At 42.0% G+C, this 18,224-nt stretch overlaps 3 protein-coding genes across 7 annotated transcripts; 1 reads left to right on the top strand and 2 right to left on the bottom strand.

The window, feature by feature from the left end:
* Positions 1 to 8,395, top strand: LOC105563215. 5 transcript variants are annotated; one of them, XM_012014608.1, is made up of 5 exons: positions 1 to 618; positions 4,656 to 4,843; positions 5,386 to 5,583; positions 5,937 to 6,083; positions 6,674 to 8,395. In XM_012014608.1, exons 2-5 carry the CDS (start codon positions 4,727 to 4,729, stop codon positions 7,193 to 7,195), a joined length of 984 nt encoding a protein of 327 aa, XP_011869998.1. In that variant the 5' UTR covers positions 1 to 618; positions 4,656 to 4,726; the 3' UTR covers positions 7,196 to 8,395. The 5 variants fall into 5 exon arrangements, with proteins under 5 accessions (XP_011869998.1, XP_011870001.1, XP_011870000.1 ...); XM_012014610.1 differs by lacking the exon at positions 1 to 618 and adding an exon at positions 3,597 to 4,057; XM_012014609.1 differs by lacking the exon at positions 1 to 618 and adding an exon at positions 3,597 to 4,061.
* A 949-nt stretch (positions 8,396 to 9,344) lies between these two features.
* LOC105563214 lies at positions 9,345 to 10,626 on the bottom strand. The gene is made up of 3 exons (XM_012014606.1): positions 10,045 to 10,626; positions 9,747 to 9,953; positions 9,345 to 9,585 (listed from the first exon to the last, which is right to left on the bottom strand). The coding sequence occupies exons 1-3, from the start codon at positions 10,147 to 10,149 to the stop codon at positions 9,352 to 9,354; spliced, it is 546 nt and encodes a 181-aa protein (XP_011869996.1). The 5' UTR covers positions 10,150 to 10,626; the 3' UTR covers positions 9,345 to 9,351.
* A 1,723-nt stretch (positions 10,627 to 12,349) lies between these two features.
* On the bottom strand, positions 12,350 to 16,083 carry LOC105563213. Its single transcript, XM_012014605.1, has 2 exons — positions 15,467 to 16,083; positions 12,350 to 13,206 (listed from the first exon to the last, which is right to left on the bottom strand). Exons 1-2 carry the CDS (start codon positions 15,792 to 15,794, stop codon positions 12,869 to 12,871), a joined length of 666 nt encoding a protein of 221 aa, XP_011869995.1. The 5' UTR covers positions 15,795 to 16,083; the 3' UTR covers positions 12,350 to 12,868.
* Between the last annotated feature and the right edge of the window lie 2,141 nt (positions 16,084 to 18,224).

Below are 18,224 nucleotides of genomic sequence, written 5' to 3'. Positions count from 1 at the left end.
GTCCGAAAGGTTCCTCTTCCTCGTCGCGGTCGCGATTAATCCCGGCGGCGTCAGGCCGCTTATCGTCCGCGTCACCTCAGGTTTACCTGCAGGTGTACCTCACACAAAGACGTTCGCGCACGTAAACGTGCGTACCAGCACGCCTATCGCGACCCGTTCCGTTTTATCAGTCAGCGCGATTCCGAACGAGCGAGCAGCGGCGGCGACGGCGGCGGCGGGCGGCGCGCGCTGTCCCACATTTTCAGTCGCACGTACACGACAGTGCATACCGCAGGTGCCTGTCAATCGTTCTCTCCTAGGTAATCCGGCCCCGGGGACCGCGCAGAGAGATCCGCGGATTCCGCGGTGCAGAGCCGCGACAAGCCTCGTCGCACGCGGATGCACCGCCGGCCGCGTCCAGCGCGCGACGATGTTTCCGGAAGCGTGGGCTTTTTCAGCCACCGCCGTCGCTCGCCGCAGGTGCGTCGAACGGTAAGATCGCGATCGGCCGATCGCACCTGGGTGGAGCGCACGCTCGAAATCACCTCGGCTTAGAAACGTGTTGTGCGTACGCGTGTGCGTGCGCGCGCCATGCCTTCGTCAATCATGTCAACCGGCGCCGAACGCAGGAAAGTGAAGGTAATGAGGTTGAAGGTGATCCGCGTTTTGAATATTCAATGCCTCCGGTCGCCTTTACCGATCGGAGGGGAAACGGGGGAGATTTCGCGCCGCAGATCGATCTTTTCGTTCGAATGGACCGCGATCTCCCCGATAAGGGGCGCCGCGTTTGTGTTTCGTCGCGCGTTGCGACCTGCCGCAACTCGATTTCCATCGGGTCCGACGGCTCGCGACGATCATTGTAATTAACATGCGGCTATTGTTTAAATTAACGATCGATGCTGCCGCGCTCGGCGTGGCAATCGTAAATTCCTCGCCCGATAGCTTCGCTCCCGTCTTGCTTATGCAATCGCACGCATCCCTGCGTTTGCGCCACCGAACGGATAAGTCGTTTCGCGTTGAATAATTGCGCGTGGTTTTCTCGTCGAATATTCAACGACGAATTTCGGTCGTAAATCTACGGCGCACCAGCCGCGTCTTTATCGCGGATGTTGACTGCGCAAGATATGATAACACAGTTCAATAATCGTGACGACGCACTTCGTCACCGATTAAAAAAGAATGACGCGAAATAAGCTTGAGAACAATGATCGATGAATCAGTCGTGCGTGATTAGAAGAACGCAGGGAACTCGGAAGAGAATTTTCCTTTTGATACCTTCAGCCGCGTTAAAGTTATCCCGTCATTATGGACAAAGTGTGTCTTTAGCTTATCTCGTTGATAACGTTCTCTATCTGAAGTTTGAACTTGCGAAACACTATAGTCTATCGCTTTACGAGCTGTAGTAAAACAGTTTTAATTGCAACGGTGAAGAAGCGGATGAAAAAACAAGCGGAACCAATGACTCCGCCTGCGTCTCGTCCCACCTGAGTTATTCGTCGGCCGTTGCGTTCTCGCGAAATGGGCATCGGGACGAAATGAAGCGTGTAAGCGTACGCGAGCGATGGAACGCCATATGGAACGATCTCTTCTACGCGCGCAAATTTCTTCAAAGTTCGGCTCTCAAGGCCTGCGTCCACGATGCTAGGACGTGGGCCAAGTTCTAGAAATGCGTAGCCAATCGACTCGCAGCTATTCCGTAAAAGCTGCAAGTCCATTGGCTGCGCATTCCTCGAAGCTAGAGCTTGGACCAAGTTCTAGCGTCGTGGACACAGGCCTCTCTCTCTCTTTACCGGTTTGTTCCACGCGATATCCGTTGGGAAGGGGAGGATACGTGCTTGTGTTTGTGGGAATTTACGTTGGAACGATTTAATTGACGCACCGTCCGGCTTTTCCCCAACGAATTCAATCCGTCGTTCGAATTCCGTGAGGACGTATATGCACGCATCGCTAGAATCTCCTTCGTGACACGACCGTAATAGCTTCCGGTCAGACGTCCAGCGGCGCCCGCTTCCGGTTCCCACCCTACTACGTGCATGAAAAGGGGAATTGGTTGATTTCGCGTTGTCAGATATAATCGCCGGCCGAATATAACGTATACATTTCCGTGGCGTCTGCGACTTTTTTTCTTTCGACCAGCGGCGAATATCGCGCTGATGTCGGCGAGAACGCGCGCTCGCTAATGCCGCGCAACGTACCGTGTTACACGGCCAGCGATTGTCCGCGTCATTAGAACGTGTTCTTCTTTTTTTCAGCAGTTCTCTTTACTATCTCTTGTTATTTAAGAGGCCGCGATTCTGCGAGGTATCGTCGAGGAGTATAACGGAAATCTAGGAAACCGTAATAACGAGCAGCGATTCCATTTCATCTGCTAACGCTACACCGTTATCAGGCATCCCGAACCTTCTCCTCTCGCTGCTCGCGCACTTGCGCGCGGGTGCTAATTAATTAACGAGGTGTCTTTTAATTTCTCGATGGCGTGCGCGATAATAATGGGCTTAAGGTGGGGCTCCTGCACAAAGGAGCGGATAGTATGGGTGCTTAAAGTAACTTTCCCAGCTCTGCTGCACTTTTCGATTGAATCACGGACACATTTGATGAAAATTATCCGACGAAGTGCAGTTATCGGTGAAATTTCACTGAAACACCGATCATATCTTTCATCGGATACACCCGTTCGTTATTATGCAATTGGGTTATCCGATTATATTTAATCGGGCATTTGTCTTTCGGTGTACCTGTTAGAAAATCTCGTTTTTACAAGACACCCGTTGAGTGGCCGCTCGCGTTAACAGTCCTGCTATTGTACGCGGGTGTAACTCGACGACAGGTGTACGGACGCAGCTACGTACAGGACGTCTCATAAAACGCGCCGCTCTTTTGCGCTCTATTTTTTTTTGCGCCAACGCGCTATTTTATTTTTAGACCCATCTTTGCAGCTTGCTAGTACAAAAAAAAATTTCTGCGTTGCGCGGGTAAATGACCGTCAAGTGGAAATTATGTCCGAACGGAGGTCTCTTTATAGCGGAATCTCTTAACATACATATTTATATAGCGTATAAACGGTTAAATATTACACAATTAAATTATTTTGCTAAGAAAATATTGTAGAGGAAGAATAAGATTTGATGATTTGTGCGATTGCAGTGTTTGCTGTTATCTAAATAAAATTATATAGATGATTATCTAGATAAATTTTAGCGTTATCTTATCTTTATATAGATAATAAAAATAAGTATTATCTATATCTGTATCTTAGATGAAAGAAAGTGTTATTTTTACTAAATTATTTAAGATAAGGTACAGATAATTTGGTTTAGGGCCACATAAAAATACTTAACAGTTACACTATTTAAATATGGATGTCGTTGTAGACCATGCATTTATGTGTGTGTCATATAACTTAACCTGAATATATTCTATATCCCCCTTTATAATTTAAATTTTTCTATAATTTTTTAATAACTTTTTCTACTGTGTTTACATGAAGTCTTAAAAATATTATCTGAAATTATCTAGATGAATCATCATATAATTTTATCTTTTATCTAGATATATTCAAAACAAAATCATCTTTATCTTATCTAAGATAAATTTATATATTTTTATCTTATCTTTATCTAGCTAATTTTAAAATCATCTATGCACAACACTGTGCGATTGTTATGCGACGTTTACGATATTGAGTCTGCATCTTTACGCGCGTAGATCAAGAAACTTTTATCAGATACTCGCAAAGCAACGTTCGCGCCCGCAAGCGCGAGGCTGAACAACAGAAACGCACCGCACCTGTAACCGACGGGAATACATTAATGAATCCTTCCTCACCTGACTATCGGTCACCTGACTCATTTCCTGTGGACTGAAAGAACCCCCGGTACGTTTAAAATCGTCGATACAATTGCATCCCGCGCATCCGCTGTCGGGATGTAATCACGGGAACGCGAACAAAAACCCGTCATTGTCGCTAGGCGTATTGCAGAGAACAGTGAAAGTTAAACCAGTGAACGTCTGTCCGCCGTGTAACATTTTTTTTTCCTAAGTTTATTTATTTATAATACGACAAGAGCCTGGAGTTACAGTACGTAAGTTAATGCGCATACAGAATATTAAAACATTATGGCAAAGTAATTGCACGGAGAACGCACGAATAGATAATTGTTGTCGGCAACGTTGTAAATATAAGAAGAATACGAAGAAAATAACAAGCAATTCTTAATTGTCTCATCGTGTCATAACGTTGTACACAAAGGTTCTGTCCGGGCGATTTCACTATAAATAGCACAAATATACGGTTCGGTGCAGTGAAGTGGAAGAAAGGAAGAAAAGGAGGCTCCGTGGAACCAGGGTACGATGCAAGGTGCAACACGTGCTGCCCGACAGCTGTTTTCCGGTTTAAATTCGGACGTTAAGCCCATTTTTTAATTTCGCGCCCGGGCGCACCCTCAAATAATAATAACCGCAACGTGACACGGGGTGAATCCTCCGCTGGGGACTCGCGAGCCATTCGTCGATACGCTCGCTTTATTCATGCACAGAGACCGCATTCCAGGGAACGCGAACGGAAGTAGATCACCGTAAAAGTTGCCAGGCATTTTCTTCCCGCCGTTTAAAGATTATAGGAGCCCCGGACAGCACGACGGAAAGAAAACGTATCCTGATCGGCAAATTATTTGCAGGTAGTCTGTTATTTCTGCCCGATGTAAGAAACGAGAGAAAAAGCGGCGTATTTTCGTATTTTTAACCAGCCATGGAGGACGAAGACTTCGGTTTCGCAAGGAGAACGGACAATGTCCTGAAGAAGGTTTTCACCGTTAGCAATGATACAGTTCATAACGTTGAGCAACTAATCTGTTCTCCACCGAAGGTTGGTTCTTTACGCGCGTGTTGTACGATAGAAAGAATTTTTTTTGTAAGCAAACACTCCACCGCGAACAGTAATAATTAACGAGAATAAAGACTGATTGTCGCCAATAAATAATAAACCGACGTAGGAAATTAATAATCGGCACAACTGGCAAATTCCAATTGAAGAAATCAGAAGTAATAGTTAACATCTAATACAAATCTACAGGAAGACAGATTTATTTGTTTATCTTGAGATAAGCCTCGACGAGGCACACGTGAAATTTTCTTGCTTCTTATGCGACTGAAGCATTTCCGGCGCACGTAACAATTTTTAAGACATTTCTAGCAAGAAATATAGATCTTTATTAATTGTTGTTTCGCAAATACCAAAGGCTAAAATCGGTAGTACTTGAACACGGTAAGAAATGGCGATTCCAGACAGAGGTATTCTACAAGTTTCGCCGAATGGTGATACGACGCGCGTAAAATTGGAATTTGAGCAAGCGCATTGTAGAAATACGCAAGTGGATGGGCATTTACAGCTTTGTAAAATGTAATTAGACATCGGAAGTCGTTGGTGGAGGTGGATCAACGACACCAGCGCCTCTGATCGGGGCCGGAAGCGAGGGTTCTGTACGCGCGTCAACCGCCGCTGGCTCAGTCGTGCCCAACACGCCGAACATACCGAACGTGGTGGAGTACCATCTTAAAGTCAAGCCCAGGTCAACGACGAGGCACTGCCGGCCCGATAACGTTCCCGTGAGTAGCGCTTTAAGACTTTCTCGCGGAGAACGCAGGTAGAAAGACGCGCGGTGGATCATCGGCTGCGCGAGGATCGATTTGCCGTTTCCATTAGCGGTATTTATCATTACAATGTTTGCCGAATACGAAGAGCCGTAAATTTTCCCGTTATTCTACCATTCCGTGCGTTTCGCTTCCTCTCTATTTAAATTCACGGCGCATCTGCATTTCTTTTCCTATTCATTAGAAACCTTTAATCCTTAGTTATTTAAATCACGAGAACGATCGCCTTTGAATTTTATTTCGAAACTACGATCTTGAAATAAGTAACGCTGGCAGACTCGCGCGTTAAAAACGTGAATTTGAAACAGAAATACCAGCCTCTGGAAGAAATGAAGAAGGAGAAGAGTCCGGTGTCTTCTGATGATAAAAAGAAGGACCTCGTATCGAAGCTGTCACGCCTGTCCATCGACAATAATGTTTTTGAGGGCTCGACTGATTTGCCGCAAGTGTTTCAGGTACAATTTTCTGACTTTTGAGATAAGAGATTGAGCTTTTCGAGAGTATTGCACTAATATTCACTCTAGTTGTCCCAATAAATAATGCTAAGGCAAAATTATACTGCAATAACGATATAAAATATTTATGTAATATATGTTTGTATTTTACGTAATATAAAAATAACTTTTTAGAAAATAGATAAGATGTTATATGTAAATTTTAAATAACATTAAGGCATATCAATTACTGTGTCTAATATTTAAGATAAAATAAAACTTTAAATTAAAAATTAACTAAAATAAAATAATCTGTTGTGTTCAAGTTCTTTACAATTGATATTATAATTTTGTAAAAGCTGGTATTTAATTCGAAAAAGCTAATTTTTTAGTAACTAGTGTTTCAGATATTTCCAATAAAATGTAATAATTTTTTAAATTAAAAATAAAATAAACTTAGATAAAAAGATAATATATTCTGTAATTTTTACACGACATTGTAAAGCTGGCATCTCTTGCTAAAAGAAGGCTGCATCGTTAAGATTTCAAAGCTTTCGGGAATCTTAGGAGGTCCGTTACGTATTCAAGATTTTTACGATGACCGTTTTCAGGTGAAATATTTGGGGTCCCATGATGCAAGAGGCCTCTGGGGTATCAAGCATACGAGAAGGCCCGTCGATAATATGGTCTCTGCCGCGAAGGCTTTGCCGACCAACACAATGCTTCCTCTTGTCAAGCTGGTGGTCTCTCAGGAGGGAGTTGCCTTGCTGCCATTAGACAAGAGGAAGCAGGATGCCAATCTATCCAGAATGTATCCTATTGAGACGATCTCCTACGGAGTACAAGATCTCGTTTACACCAGGGTCTTCTCCATGATCGTCGTTCGTGAAACGGAAAACTTCCGGAGAATCTCGCCGTTCGAATGTCACGGTTTCGTTTGCGAATCGAAGTACTACGCGAGACAGTTGACATACGCCCTCGCTGCAGCTTTCGAGAATTATTCTAAGGCAGTGAAGGCCCAGGAGAAGCTGACCGGAGTCATCGCGAATAACACTGCTAGGAAGAGATTTGCCATCGATCTGAGGAGCCCTGAGGAAATTGAAGCGGATCTTACGATGGACTCCGAAGCGTAACTTCCAAAATCTAGTGTTATCTATTAGATTGAGACATAAGTAAGTTTTTAATTGGAAAATGTTTCAAGAAAATCGTGGAGATTTTTAGGGGGAATCTCTACACGAAGAAATACAAAAAAAAATTCGAAAGTGATGAGCTTAACGTATACTTCGAAAACCTATTTAGAAATATGCGATTTCGTATCCTGTGTAACGCGATGTAAAATAGATTATTATATATACCTTAAATATTTTTGAAAAGGACAATACAGGGTAGAAAGTGTAGTTTTAGATTTTCAGAAAAGTATCATCGCATTTTTGTCACGGCAAACAGATGCATTTACATATTTAGTTAGACTTTCAATTTCCCCGGTATTTCATAGTTTTGATACACAAAGCTTGTGTTGATAGATAGAGATATATTTTTTACCATGAAATAATTAATTCGATATAAAGAAATTAATATATTTCATTTACATGGAAATAGACTTATTGGAATGCATTTAATAAATATATATGCTATAGATAATAAAATTGATAGATAAGTTTATGTACATAGTTGGAAATACAATCATAAAATATCGAGTAAATAATAATTTTTAATATCGTGGATACAGCATATTCTATTTCCGCAAAGAGACATTATGAGACATTATAAGAAACATATTTCAATTGCAGTTCCTTTCACAAAATGATGATTTCGATTCATTTATTTAAAATTCAAGATTGCATCTATGTACGCGAATGATGATTGATTCGTCACTGCGAAGATGTCGAATGATGCGTCAATTCAAAGATGAAAAACATATTTATCATCAGAGCGTTGTTACATGAATATGTGTGTTGTATAATTGTTGTTTGTTTTATTATTTTATCGGCAATGCGAAAAGTTAGATAGGTCTCGACTATCCGAGACATGATAGCTAGCTATCCAAAGATATCGAATAGAAAAACGATGGAACGCGAGAGTTGTGGATGATACTTCAAGCGATTTCATGAAAATTTTACGATGAGTGACGAATCGGACGATGGTTTTGGATCTATTTCTAGCTGTCTTACGTGTGCATGTATGTTTCTAGTTTAAGTTCATTATTTTAAGTCTACATTAGAACATTAGCGAAGCGTGTAATAACAACAGAGAGCTTGTTGTTATGTAAGTCCCAGTCTACAATAGATGATTTAAGCCCTAAGCTTTAAGAAATTGGCCAATCACGGTCAAGTATGAGTAGAATACGCGACTGTGGTTAGTCAATTTCTTAAAGGCTTAGGGTTTAAATCTCTATTGTAGACTGGGACTAATGCACATATATATATATATATTTAGTCGTTTTGTGTTAAGTTCATGAAAGACCAATATCATATACATATCAATCGCTGTAAATAGATAGCGTTGCCAACAACACCTCTTTATTATCGCGTATATATTGCTTATTTAATAAGTGTTTTTCTTTCACTTTTTTCTTCACGTTTGCAAAATCATCGCGTCACGATTTTTAGGTGTATTTTAGGCTTGGGACAATCGTGTAACGTTTCTCCTTGTATAATCACGGCCTTGCGCTCTAGCTGTCAGTATTAGATGTATATTTTGCTTGTACTTATACATTATTAGATATAGAAAATATTACACGTAATGTTTACCTCAACGTCGGCAAAGCCTTTCTTCTATGTTAGTGTTGTGTTATTGTGTTAATCTTCTTTTAGAATATACGTATGAGTGCAACAAGTTAAAAGAAATTGTCAGCTTTCTTTCCAAACATCTTTTATTTTGTTCGACGAATAATTGCACGTATGAACGTTTAATATTAATAATTTTGCACACAATCACATAACATACGACTTATGTTCTACTTATATTTCATTGGCACTGTACAGAATTTTATTTTACATGCATCGTAATTATGTCAAGTAACATATTTTACACTGTACATGTGGCAATAATTTACATTTTAGTTCTACGCACCATCTGCCCTTATGAAGGCTTTTGCGAGGCAGTTTATAAGCGAGAGAGAGAGATAAGCATTAAACTACTTTAACTTAAACTCTAAGTGAGCGTTTAGCGAACCTTAATCGGGGCGAGCTAAAATTTATTTTATTTCCTTTATCGGGGCTAACCGCAATAATCGCCACATTTTAAAGCGCGATTCCTTTCAAAAGAGCCGATAAAGAATGTTAACTTTTTAATGAGGCAACGACTTCTCTCGATTTAGCAATCTCGAATTTTTCGGGAATGGCTTTTTCGACACCGTTTCCACCTCCGGTTCCAAAATCTTCGTCGCGTTTTTCTTTCCTCGGTTCTGATCCGCCTCCTCCTCCTCTTCTACCTCCTTTCCGATGTCTTCGTTTAGGGAGTAATATTTTTCCGATTCCTCGCATGGTATCGAGCTTTCCGTTCGTGTGCACACGAATGTCGCCTGCAAATAAGTCAGAATATTATGATACCTTTGAATTAACTTGAGCAAAAAATAAATTTCCACTGTATTTAATATTAAGATCAGAGCGCTCCTTGATCTTTCTTGCTACAAAAGTACGTCGACATTTAGAATCGAACGTTACCGACGGAATATTAATTCACCTGATTGAAAACTGTCTCAGAGGGGCAGATGAAGCTCCATCTAATTGAGCCTCTCGCTTGCGGCATGCACACGTGAAACAGTTGGCACTCGTTATCCATGTCGGCGTAATAGCCATAAATTCTGTCCTGGCACGAAAACGTGTCGACGATGTCCTCGCGAATGAGCGTTGCGTTGTCGGGGAGCAGCAAGCCGCCAGTTTTAGGTGGCTGAAAAATTTGATTGGCACATTCGATTATCATGAATCGCGTGCGCGGCGATCCGTGAAGAATTTGTCGAAATATCGACGCCTCTAAAGACCTTGAACGCTGGATTAGGCCTCTTGGATTTCGGCTGCTGGGGCAAACTCAGAGCTATCGCGAGTAGACCGAGAAGTAGCACGACGAAGAGCCTCTCCCGCGTCATGATTTTAATGAGGTATCGCGGAATACGCGTATCTTCCTGCGTTATCTGTTCGAGCGCCGGTGGTCCCTTGTCGCTAAATGTGACGTTTTATTGTAGTTCTATGTTCGGGGATCTTGAGAAGACTGATGGTGTGATTCGCAGAAGGGTGTTATATAGTGAATCGCGCGTAAAGATCTTGAATATTGTATGAATGGCCGATTCTCGGTACATCGAAATCAGTAAATCCATCACGTTTGGTCTGCCAATGACCATCGTCAGACGTCCACATCATCCTCGAAGGCCCGATGCAAATGCCGCTGCTTACGGCTTGATGATGTGCTCATTTGGCAGTTTTTATTTATGTTATTCGTAAAAGCGCAAATCTATACTTTCCTGTGTGATCAGTGATTTCCTTTACGTAGAAAATCACGTACACGGGGAGGATTTTCTCTTAAAATTTATCCTGGAAATCGTGTGAACGTGGGACAACATGGCATTTCGAAGAATTTTATGTGAGTTTTTAAAAAATTGTACTTTAAAATTGTAATTACTAGTAAAACGTATGGTAAAATTTCAAAAAATGTCATAAAATTCTTCAAAATGCCATGTTGCCCCACGATTACATGATTTTCAGGATAAATTTTAAAAGAAAATTCTCTTCGGGTTTATGACATTTGAAGGAAGATAACTGTTTTTAATTTATTGATTTTTTTTCGCTTATTTTTAACTTGCTGTTAAATTCTCAGGTGTACTTCGTCGGTGCAGTAATTGCATACTAATAGCATGCATGTATTTGTGTCAAAACTTTTGACATTTTCTTAACAATTTTGTTAAGCGTACTAGAAAATGCATATGTCTACGAAACACGACGATTTGCGAAACATCGACAACGACAATAGTTTATCAAGACATTAGCAGTCAGGGAGGTCCTCCTGAAAAAAGGATTATGTTTAAAAGGAGCCAAGCGCGTTGAATCGTCTATGAGGATCCCGGAGAGACGTGCAATTCCAAGGCCGGATATAATATAAATTACACGCCAGGCGAGCAGATGTGCCAAAATTTTTACGCGGCGATTTAAATTTCTGGCTTTGTTCGTAACTCGCAGATCGTTCTCACAGACCTGTTCTCTATTCCTCTTCGCCGTTACCTCCTTTATCCCCAAACGCGACACGTTAGTCCCATTCCGCGATTGGCTGCGTTCCAATCGAAGCTTCGAAGACGGGATATCTTTCGCGCGAATTCGGCCATCGAAATTCGAGGGCAGCCCCGGCCGGGCTTCATCTTCGTTAAGGCCGCGTCGCGAATAGCATTTCTTCGGGATGTGAATACTTAATAATCAACGAGATAAATGTATCCGATTACGAAATCGCGCCTGCCTTTGGATATCGACAATGCGCGTGAAAAGACATTTTCGTGTAGATAACAGTCTCTCCTAGAGGAAACCTGGTGGTTCGTAAAAAAGTTTCTTAGAAAAGATGAGTCTTCATATTTTTATTAATCCGTCAATGGGTAAAAAGCAATTATATAGAAAAGTATAAGTCGTACAACAAAAGCGAAAGCAACAAATATAGATTTTATATCGTAACATCCAAGCACATAAAATATGTTTCGCGATGTGTTTGGATTTTGTGATAAAATTTTTTTACCTACTTCTTTTTTAATAACTAAATCAGTACACATTTTTGTTTCAAATTTACCTACGTTATAGATAGCGTGTTTTTTAAATCTTTCTTAAAATTTCTAAAAAAATACACGTTTCTTTCGTAAGAAACTTGGTCCTGCGGTTCATGGCGCATCGATGCGCCACAATCGTTGCACAAATCTCGCGCGTTTATCATTGAAACGATCAGTAGCAAGGTGAACACCCTGAAAATATCGCCGCTCCTTGAGGATTCCGGTCACATTATCCGTCGTGCCACGACGAGGAATACAAAGATTTCAGGATGGTCCACCGGTGCGGCTAAAGAAGGTCACGCGATTCGTGCATCGGAACCGCCAAAGTTTTCTCTTCGCAGCTACGACACGAATTTTCATTTTCCTTCGTCGATAAACGTAACAATCGCGTCTTAAAAAAAATGCGAAAGAAATCGTATACTCGTATAGTTTATTATACAAAATTTTAGTACGCACATGCTTCTGTAGGAATTAATTTGTTATAAATTATTGTTGTCTCTCCCAAAGAAATTTGCTTTTAAATAACATACAATTTTTCTGCTATTATTATATATATATATTTATAGTATTGATAAACATTCCAAGAGAGGCGTTAAACTTAAACCTAAGGTTTGCTGAGTCACGGTACGAGCAATAGCATGTTCTTTTAATTAAAATAGTTGATCCTAAGAAATCTCTTTGTAGCGAGATAGAACAGGTACTCGTAAGTAACTTTGGTATGACTTAAGGCGATTAAAGAGTTCTATTTTTATATATGAAAATTAGAGGTCAGAGAAATCCCCGATCATCCATCATTAATTGAAGTGAAACTCAAGATGATCGTGTAACATATGCCGGCGCGCGATGCAACGAATTAAATAAATAAATACTACACAACGTATAAATATCGACGTCGGGTCGTGGACGTTTCCTGACTTTTGGACTAAAGTTGTTAGCCGCAAGATAGACGAAGAACGATGGGACGATAATCATTTTACGACAGTAATTTGCATCATTGTCCGATACTTTGTTGATGTCTCTCGCGCAAAATGATCGTCCCCTCGCTCAAATTTATGCGATCTTGATGTCAGTCCGTGGGTACGTGAGCGCGGTAGGCGAGCTCTTGAGGCGTCTCGTTCGACGATCTTCCCCAATAGCCGTGATCGTGATCGTCGTGGTCGTAGTGATGCTGATGCTGTGCGTGCTCGTAGTAGATAACCTTGGAAGGGGTCTTCTTGATCTCTATCCAGAACCTGGTGGCGTTCAGTATCAACGAGATGACGGCGATGACGAAGAACTTTAACTGGAAGTGGGTGCTTATCAGCTGCAGCAGCAGGCTGAGTTTCGCTTTCAGCAGCATCGCCACCGCCAGAATTTTCTGCAGGTGTTTCTTCTTCTTGCCGAACTTCTTCTTCCGCGCCTCTCCTAAAAGAAATTGTACTGTTATCGTATTGTAACTGTGTTAGTTACGTTACATGAATTCCCTTGCGAATCTGCGACGGAAAAAGAAATGCAGTGCGCGGCAATTAATTGCAACCGAAAGCGAATGCTAGAGATAATATTTTTCTCGTAGGTGCGAGCGTGACATTTTAGTGCCAGAAATTGCTTTAAATAAATTCGCCGAGTGAACGTGAACGCAATCAGCGCACGCAATCTGGCGAACGTAATACGAGGATCTCCGCGCAGGTTGACCCACAAACCTTAACCCGGAGTGTATTTCGTCTGGCTTACGCGCCACGTAATCGTCCGCAACCGGTACAACTTTCTTAAAAAGAATCGCACGGATCGCTTTCGCGGCCGAATTTCCTCACAATGTAAAAACAGAATATCTCTTCCGCGTCCCACAACGGTTAAGGCGGAGTGGATTCAGCGATTCGCGAGATGTCATCGACACCCGGTTCCACCCTTGCTCGTCGGCGAAATGTTAAATCGATATGAATCGTAGCGAATTAGCGTAATGCCCGTCGAATTACTCAATTTGTCGTCGACAATTTGCCGGCGAGTACCGTACAGTTTTCTGTACGCTCCAAAAGATAACGAAGATAATATACCCAGTACCGTTGTCAGCCTAAAAAAAATTTTTTTTTTTGGCAGGTTCGATTAATATCTCGTTAGAGCGATTTTAATACAAACCGTGACTCCTCTGTTCTCCACGAATTTGAAATTAACGTTCGCGGACCGACGTTTATTTTTCCCGTCCTCGGTACGATTCGCGTCTGTTGACTTTTGCTGGAAAAAATAGCCAAGAAAATGGCGAGTGATGCAATCGGTACCGTTACCGTCGATATGCCTAAGTCGTGGCCACTGCTTTGACGTAAACTGTGTTACAACGTCGGCGACACGCGCACGCGAGCACAATTGCGTGCCGTACATTTAAACAGCTCGCTAGTGACCCAGACGGGGAACTTTGTAGGCTCGATCGCGCATTAACTTGCGGTTTGCTTTGCCTCTTTAAGCGTTAACTACAGTGTTTACGTTTGCATTGACGCCCAGTCGACGGTCAAACTTTATGCAAAACGACAGAAAGTCCGTTCACCTTAGCGAGACACGCCCCCCGAATCCGCGAAACTCGCTCGCCTTGTTAATGGGATTTACTTTCCTACATTGAGCCGAGATACAGTTGAACGTCATTCATTCATTCATAGATCCCATTCACGATCGTCGATAATATTTCTACACTGAAAAAAATGTCTGGTTGAATATGGACGAATCAGATAATTCCTTTAGGATTTACCAGAATTTCTGTAGGATTACAGGAATTCTGGTAAATCCTAAAGGAATTCTGGTAAATCTTAATGGAATTATCTGATTCGTCCATATTCAACCAGAAATTTTTTTCAGTGTATGCAAGCTCCATTTCCGGTAGTGTGTTGAACGGTATCTCTGTTCACGACGTTGTCAATTGATTTATAATTACGGCACTTGATTGGTAGCAGAGCTTGTAACATATTATTTACATAGATAATTTTATGATGCAACCCATTACATCGTGATAGTAAAGTTGATAGTAAATAGAAATCGCACGCACGAGAAGACAATCACGGGTAAGACTTTTAAACGAAAATTACCTTCTCACGTGCGTTTCTACGTTTCGCGCAAAAGTACTGAATACAATGGCATCGTTTCGGGAAAACTAGGGAAATAAGGTGCGTAACGGAGAAGAAAATCGGCACAGTAATTTCCAGTGCACCCAGATGAACTGACTTCCTGTCGTTACATCTCCAATAGAGGAAGCAGTTACGAGTTCGGAAAGAGTTAACCGACTTTGTCCAACGGTGCCTCTCGGGAAACGCGAAAGAAGATACGACGCGCGCGGAGGCGACCTTACACGCGTTCCACGTGCCGTCTCATCGCGATTAGAAATCTGAATCGCGAAATCGCCGATCTCGATCTACGACAGCTTAATTACGCTGACACACTATTCGGCAGTGCCTTGTTTATACGAAAGTTAACAGCTTGTATTATTTTAGAATGACAACTAGTAAAGAATCACACGTTGTCGGACATTGGCGAAGCAATAACAAAGAAAGAGAAAAGGCACGAAAATTGACAAATAATCGATTGCACAGAGAGCGAGCGATCATTAATTTAGGAATTAATATGCCGATGAAAAATGATAAGATATTGAAATTATCCCTCTCTTTCATTAACGTAATGATATTGCGATTCGATTTCTAATTTTCACCTGTATTGTGGACCCGAGCGTCGTCATTCTCGACCGTTTCTTCCGCAACGTTCTCCTGTAGATCGTCAACGACATCAGCAATGAACTCGCCGGTCTGTTCGATTAACCTGCTCACAGGTGGCTCGTTCCTCTTCCCGGTAACTTCCAACTCGATCTGATCCAAGTCGCGGGCCAGTCTTGTCTTGAGGCAATTTCCCGTGTTGGCCATGAAAATACACTCCAGAGCGCCGAGATCGTCTTCCTGCGACTTGCTCTCCTCCGTCGCCGCGCAATGAACGTGCGCAGCGAGTCCAAGGACCAAGAAAACCAGCGCGACTATTAGTCTCATGGTTGCCTGTCGTCTCCGCCGAATTTGTCGAACCTCACCGATCGAGGCCCACCGTTATCACCACCGAAAGTCGCGCGATAGCTTCCCTGACGACCGGCTATCACGTCTGTCACCCTCTTGTACGCCGTTTTTATTCTCTGATCTTGACCGTGGCCTTGGACCGCGTGTCACAGGCACGAAGTGGTTGTGGAGCGTGCGTGGTCGAACATATATGAGACTGGTGTCCCTTCCATCTCAACTTCCGCCAATAGTGGGTAGTGGGTTTGGTATCATGCCTAACGGGTGCCCCTCCAGCACGGTGGGCTTCTGTGGGCGCCACGACGAAACGTGCGGCGCCGCTCCGGAGGTACTGCGGGTCCGCGAATTAAGGGAACGAATAAAGTGGGATATCTCTTCTATGTACCACTGATGGCAAATTATTCATAGAGCGGTAACGGGATCACGCCAACTTTCATTCTCGTTATCCCGCGAGACTCCTACTTCCTTTCCATTTTCGTACGCAGAATTTTCTCTTAAAATTCATCCTGAAAGTCATGTAGTCGTGGGACAACATCGCGCTTTGGAGAACCTTGGGAGAGTTTTTTTTGAAATTTTATACGTTTTACTAGTAATGACACTTAGTGTGCATTTTTTACTAGTAAAAGTGTATGGTACAATTTTCAAAATCTCTCATAAAATTCCGCGAAATGCCATGTCGTCCCACGATCACATAATTTTCAGGATAAATTTCCGGAGAAAATTCTCTCCGTGTATTTCTATCTCTTTCGTATCTTCTTATTTTTGTCAACTAATGTTTATTGCTTTTAGACCGAAACGTAAAAGTTAATACTGTAAAAATAACGCGAGTACAAAACCGCACCTTCCTAAAATCCTTTTTCCAAATTAAGAAACTGGAGAAAATTCGAATAACATGTGGCAGCGATTTTAAAGTAGTATGCGAGTGACTTGGCACACGCACTTAACAGTACGTGGGACGACGACAAAAATCCCACTTGATCGATATTAACCCAATTCTGGATTTTGTCGTCATTTCAGGAACAAACAGGTATCAAATTATAGTGAAATCGTTGCTTTCGTAAAACGTTTAAATCGCCATTTACACGTGTGTCCAATACACGTGTGTCTGATTCTAATAGCCGAACATTCGCTATTGTTCTATGTATTCTCATGGAGTTTATCCCGTTTGATTTATTACATTTAATTATCTCAAGTGCGACAGTACTGTTTGTTCAAGCGTACCTCGCTCTACAAGCCTTTCACTGGGGAGGCTGAAATATCACTTAACGCTTCGATTATCATAAGAATAGTAATCCGCATTTCACAAGTTCAGAGCGTCGCAGTCACGCGCGCCGGCGCGTGACAACTCAACTGTCACAACGTGTCTCAATGGCTTTTGTGCCGTTAATTAACGCAATCCCAGGACGTCGCGGCCGCGCCGGTTTCGTGAATTATGCATCAATCATCCGGGAATTTTCGCCTCACCTTTCACCGCGTTCGATTACGTTCGCCCTTTCCGTATTTTGCCCGCGTCGCCTGTTAATCGTCAATTACACGATGTAATAGGCACAGTGGCGCGCGAATATCATTATGATAAGTTGCGCATACATATGGAACCTGTCATAATGGAACGAAATACGGCTCGTCCGCGCAAAGGTCTCGTCGCGCAGACCATTCGAGACGATTGCTTTTAAGAATTTCCTTATTTTTTTTTCTTTCGCAGAAAAGAAGTATCTTCTCTGATATCTGCATGCGCAACTCGAGAGAACGGATAACCGTGCAAACCAAGTGTAGCGTACTTTGTAGAACAGAAAAGCCAACATTGTGAGCTTTACTATCGTTACCGTTATCTCGTTATTATTTATGTGACAGTTTTATCGCGTATTCGCCACTCTCGAATATATGAATTTAGAGTCATTCTAGTAATAATCGTTGAAACATCTGGTCAAGTATGGTCAAGCGGGACAAGTGCCAAATACTTGACCCGCTGATGTATATAAACAACACTTTTATTACTACATTTGCGCTGGAAGTAACGAACACTGGCATCGCTTCGTAGAGACCTATTTTATGACGCTCGTCGGTGCTCTGGGAAAAAAAAAAGTCAGTTACAATCCATTTTGGGGCCCACAATTAGTAATCGAATTATTTAGATTGTTCGTAACTCTAACTTTTACGAATTTTATCTCGCGTAACTAAAAATCACAATTAGCCGTTCTATCCATATTCAAGATATTAGAGTAATACTAATCAATTCTCTCAATTAGTTCTGTCGATATTCAGTAACGCAAAGATAATTTTCACTTAAGTGGCAATAACCGAAATGTTAAGTTGCTTAACTACATCAAAAAACGGTCAAAATTTTTCCCAGAGTAGAGTTACGAACAATCCAAATAATTCGATCACTAATGGTGGGCCCCAAAATGGGTTATA

Source organism: Vollenhovia emeryi, unplaced genomic scaffold, assembly GCF_000949405.1.
Source record: "Vollenhovia emeryi isolate VEMERY1.0 unplaced genomic scaffold, V.emery_V1.0 DF939179.1, whole genome shotgun sequence".
Lineage (NCBI taxonomy): Eukaryota > Metazoa > Arthropoda > Insecta > Hymenoptera > Formicidae > Vollenhovia > Vollenhovia emeryi.
Note: the sequence above shows the minus strand (reverse complement) of the source record. Positions and strands in the feature narration are given on the sequence as shown.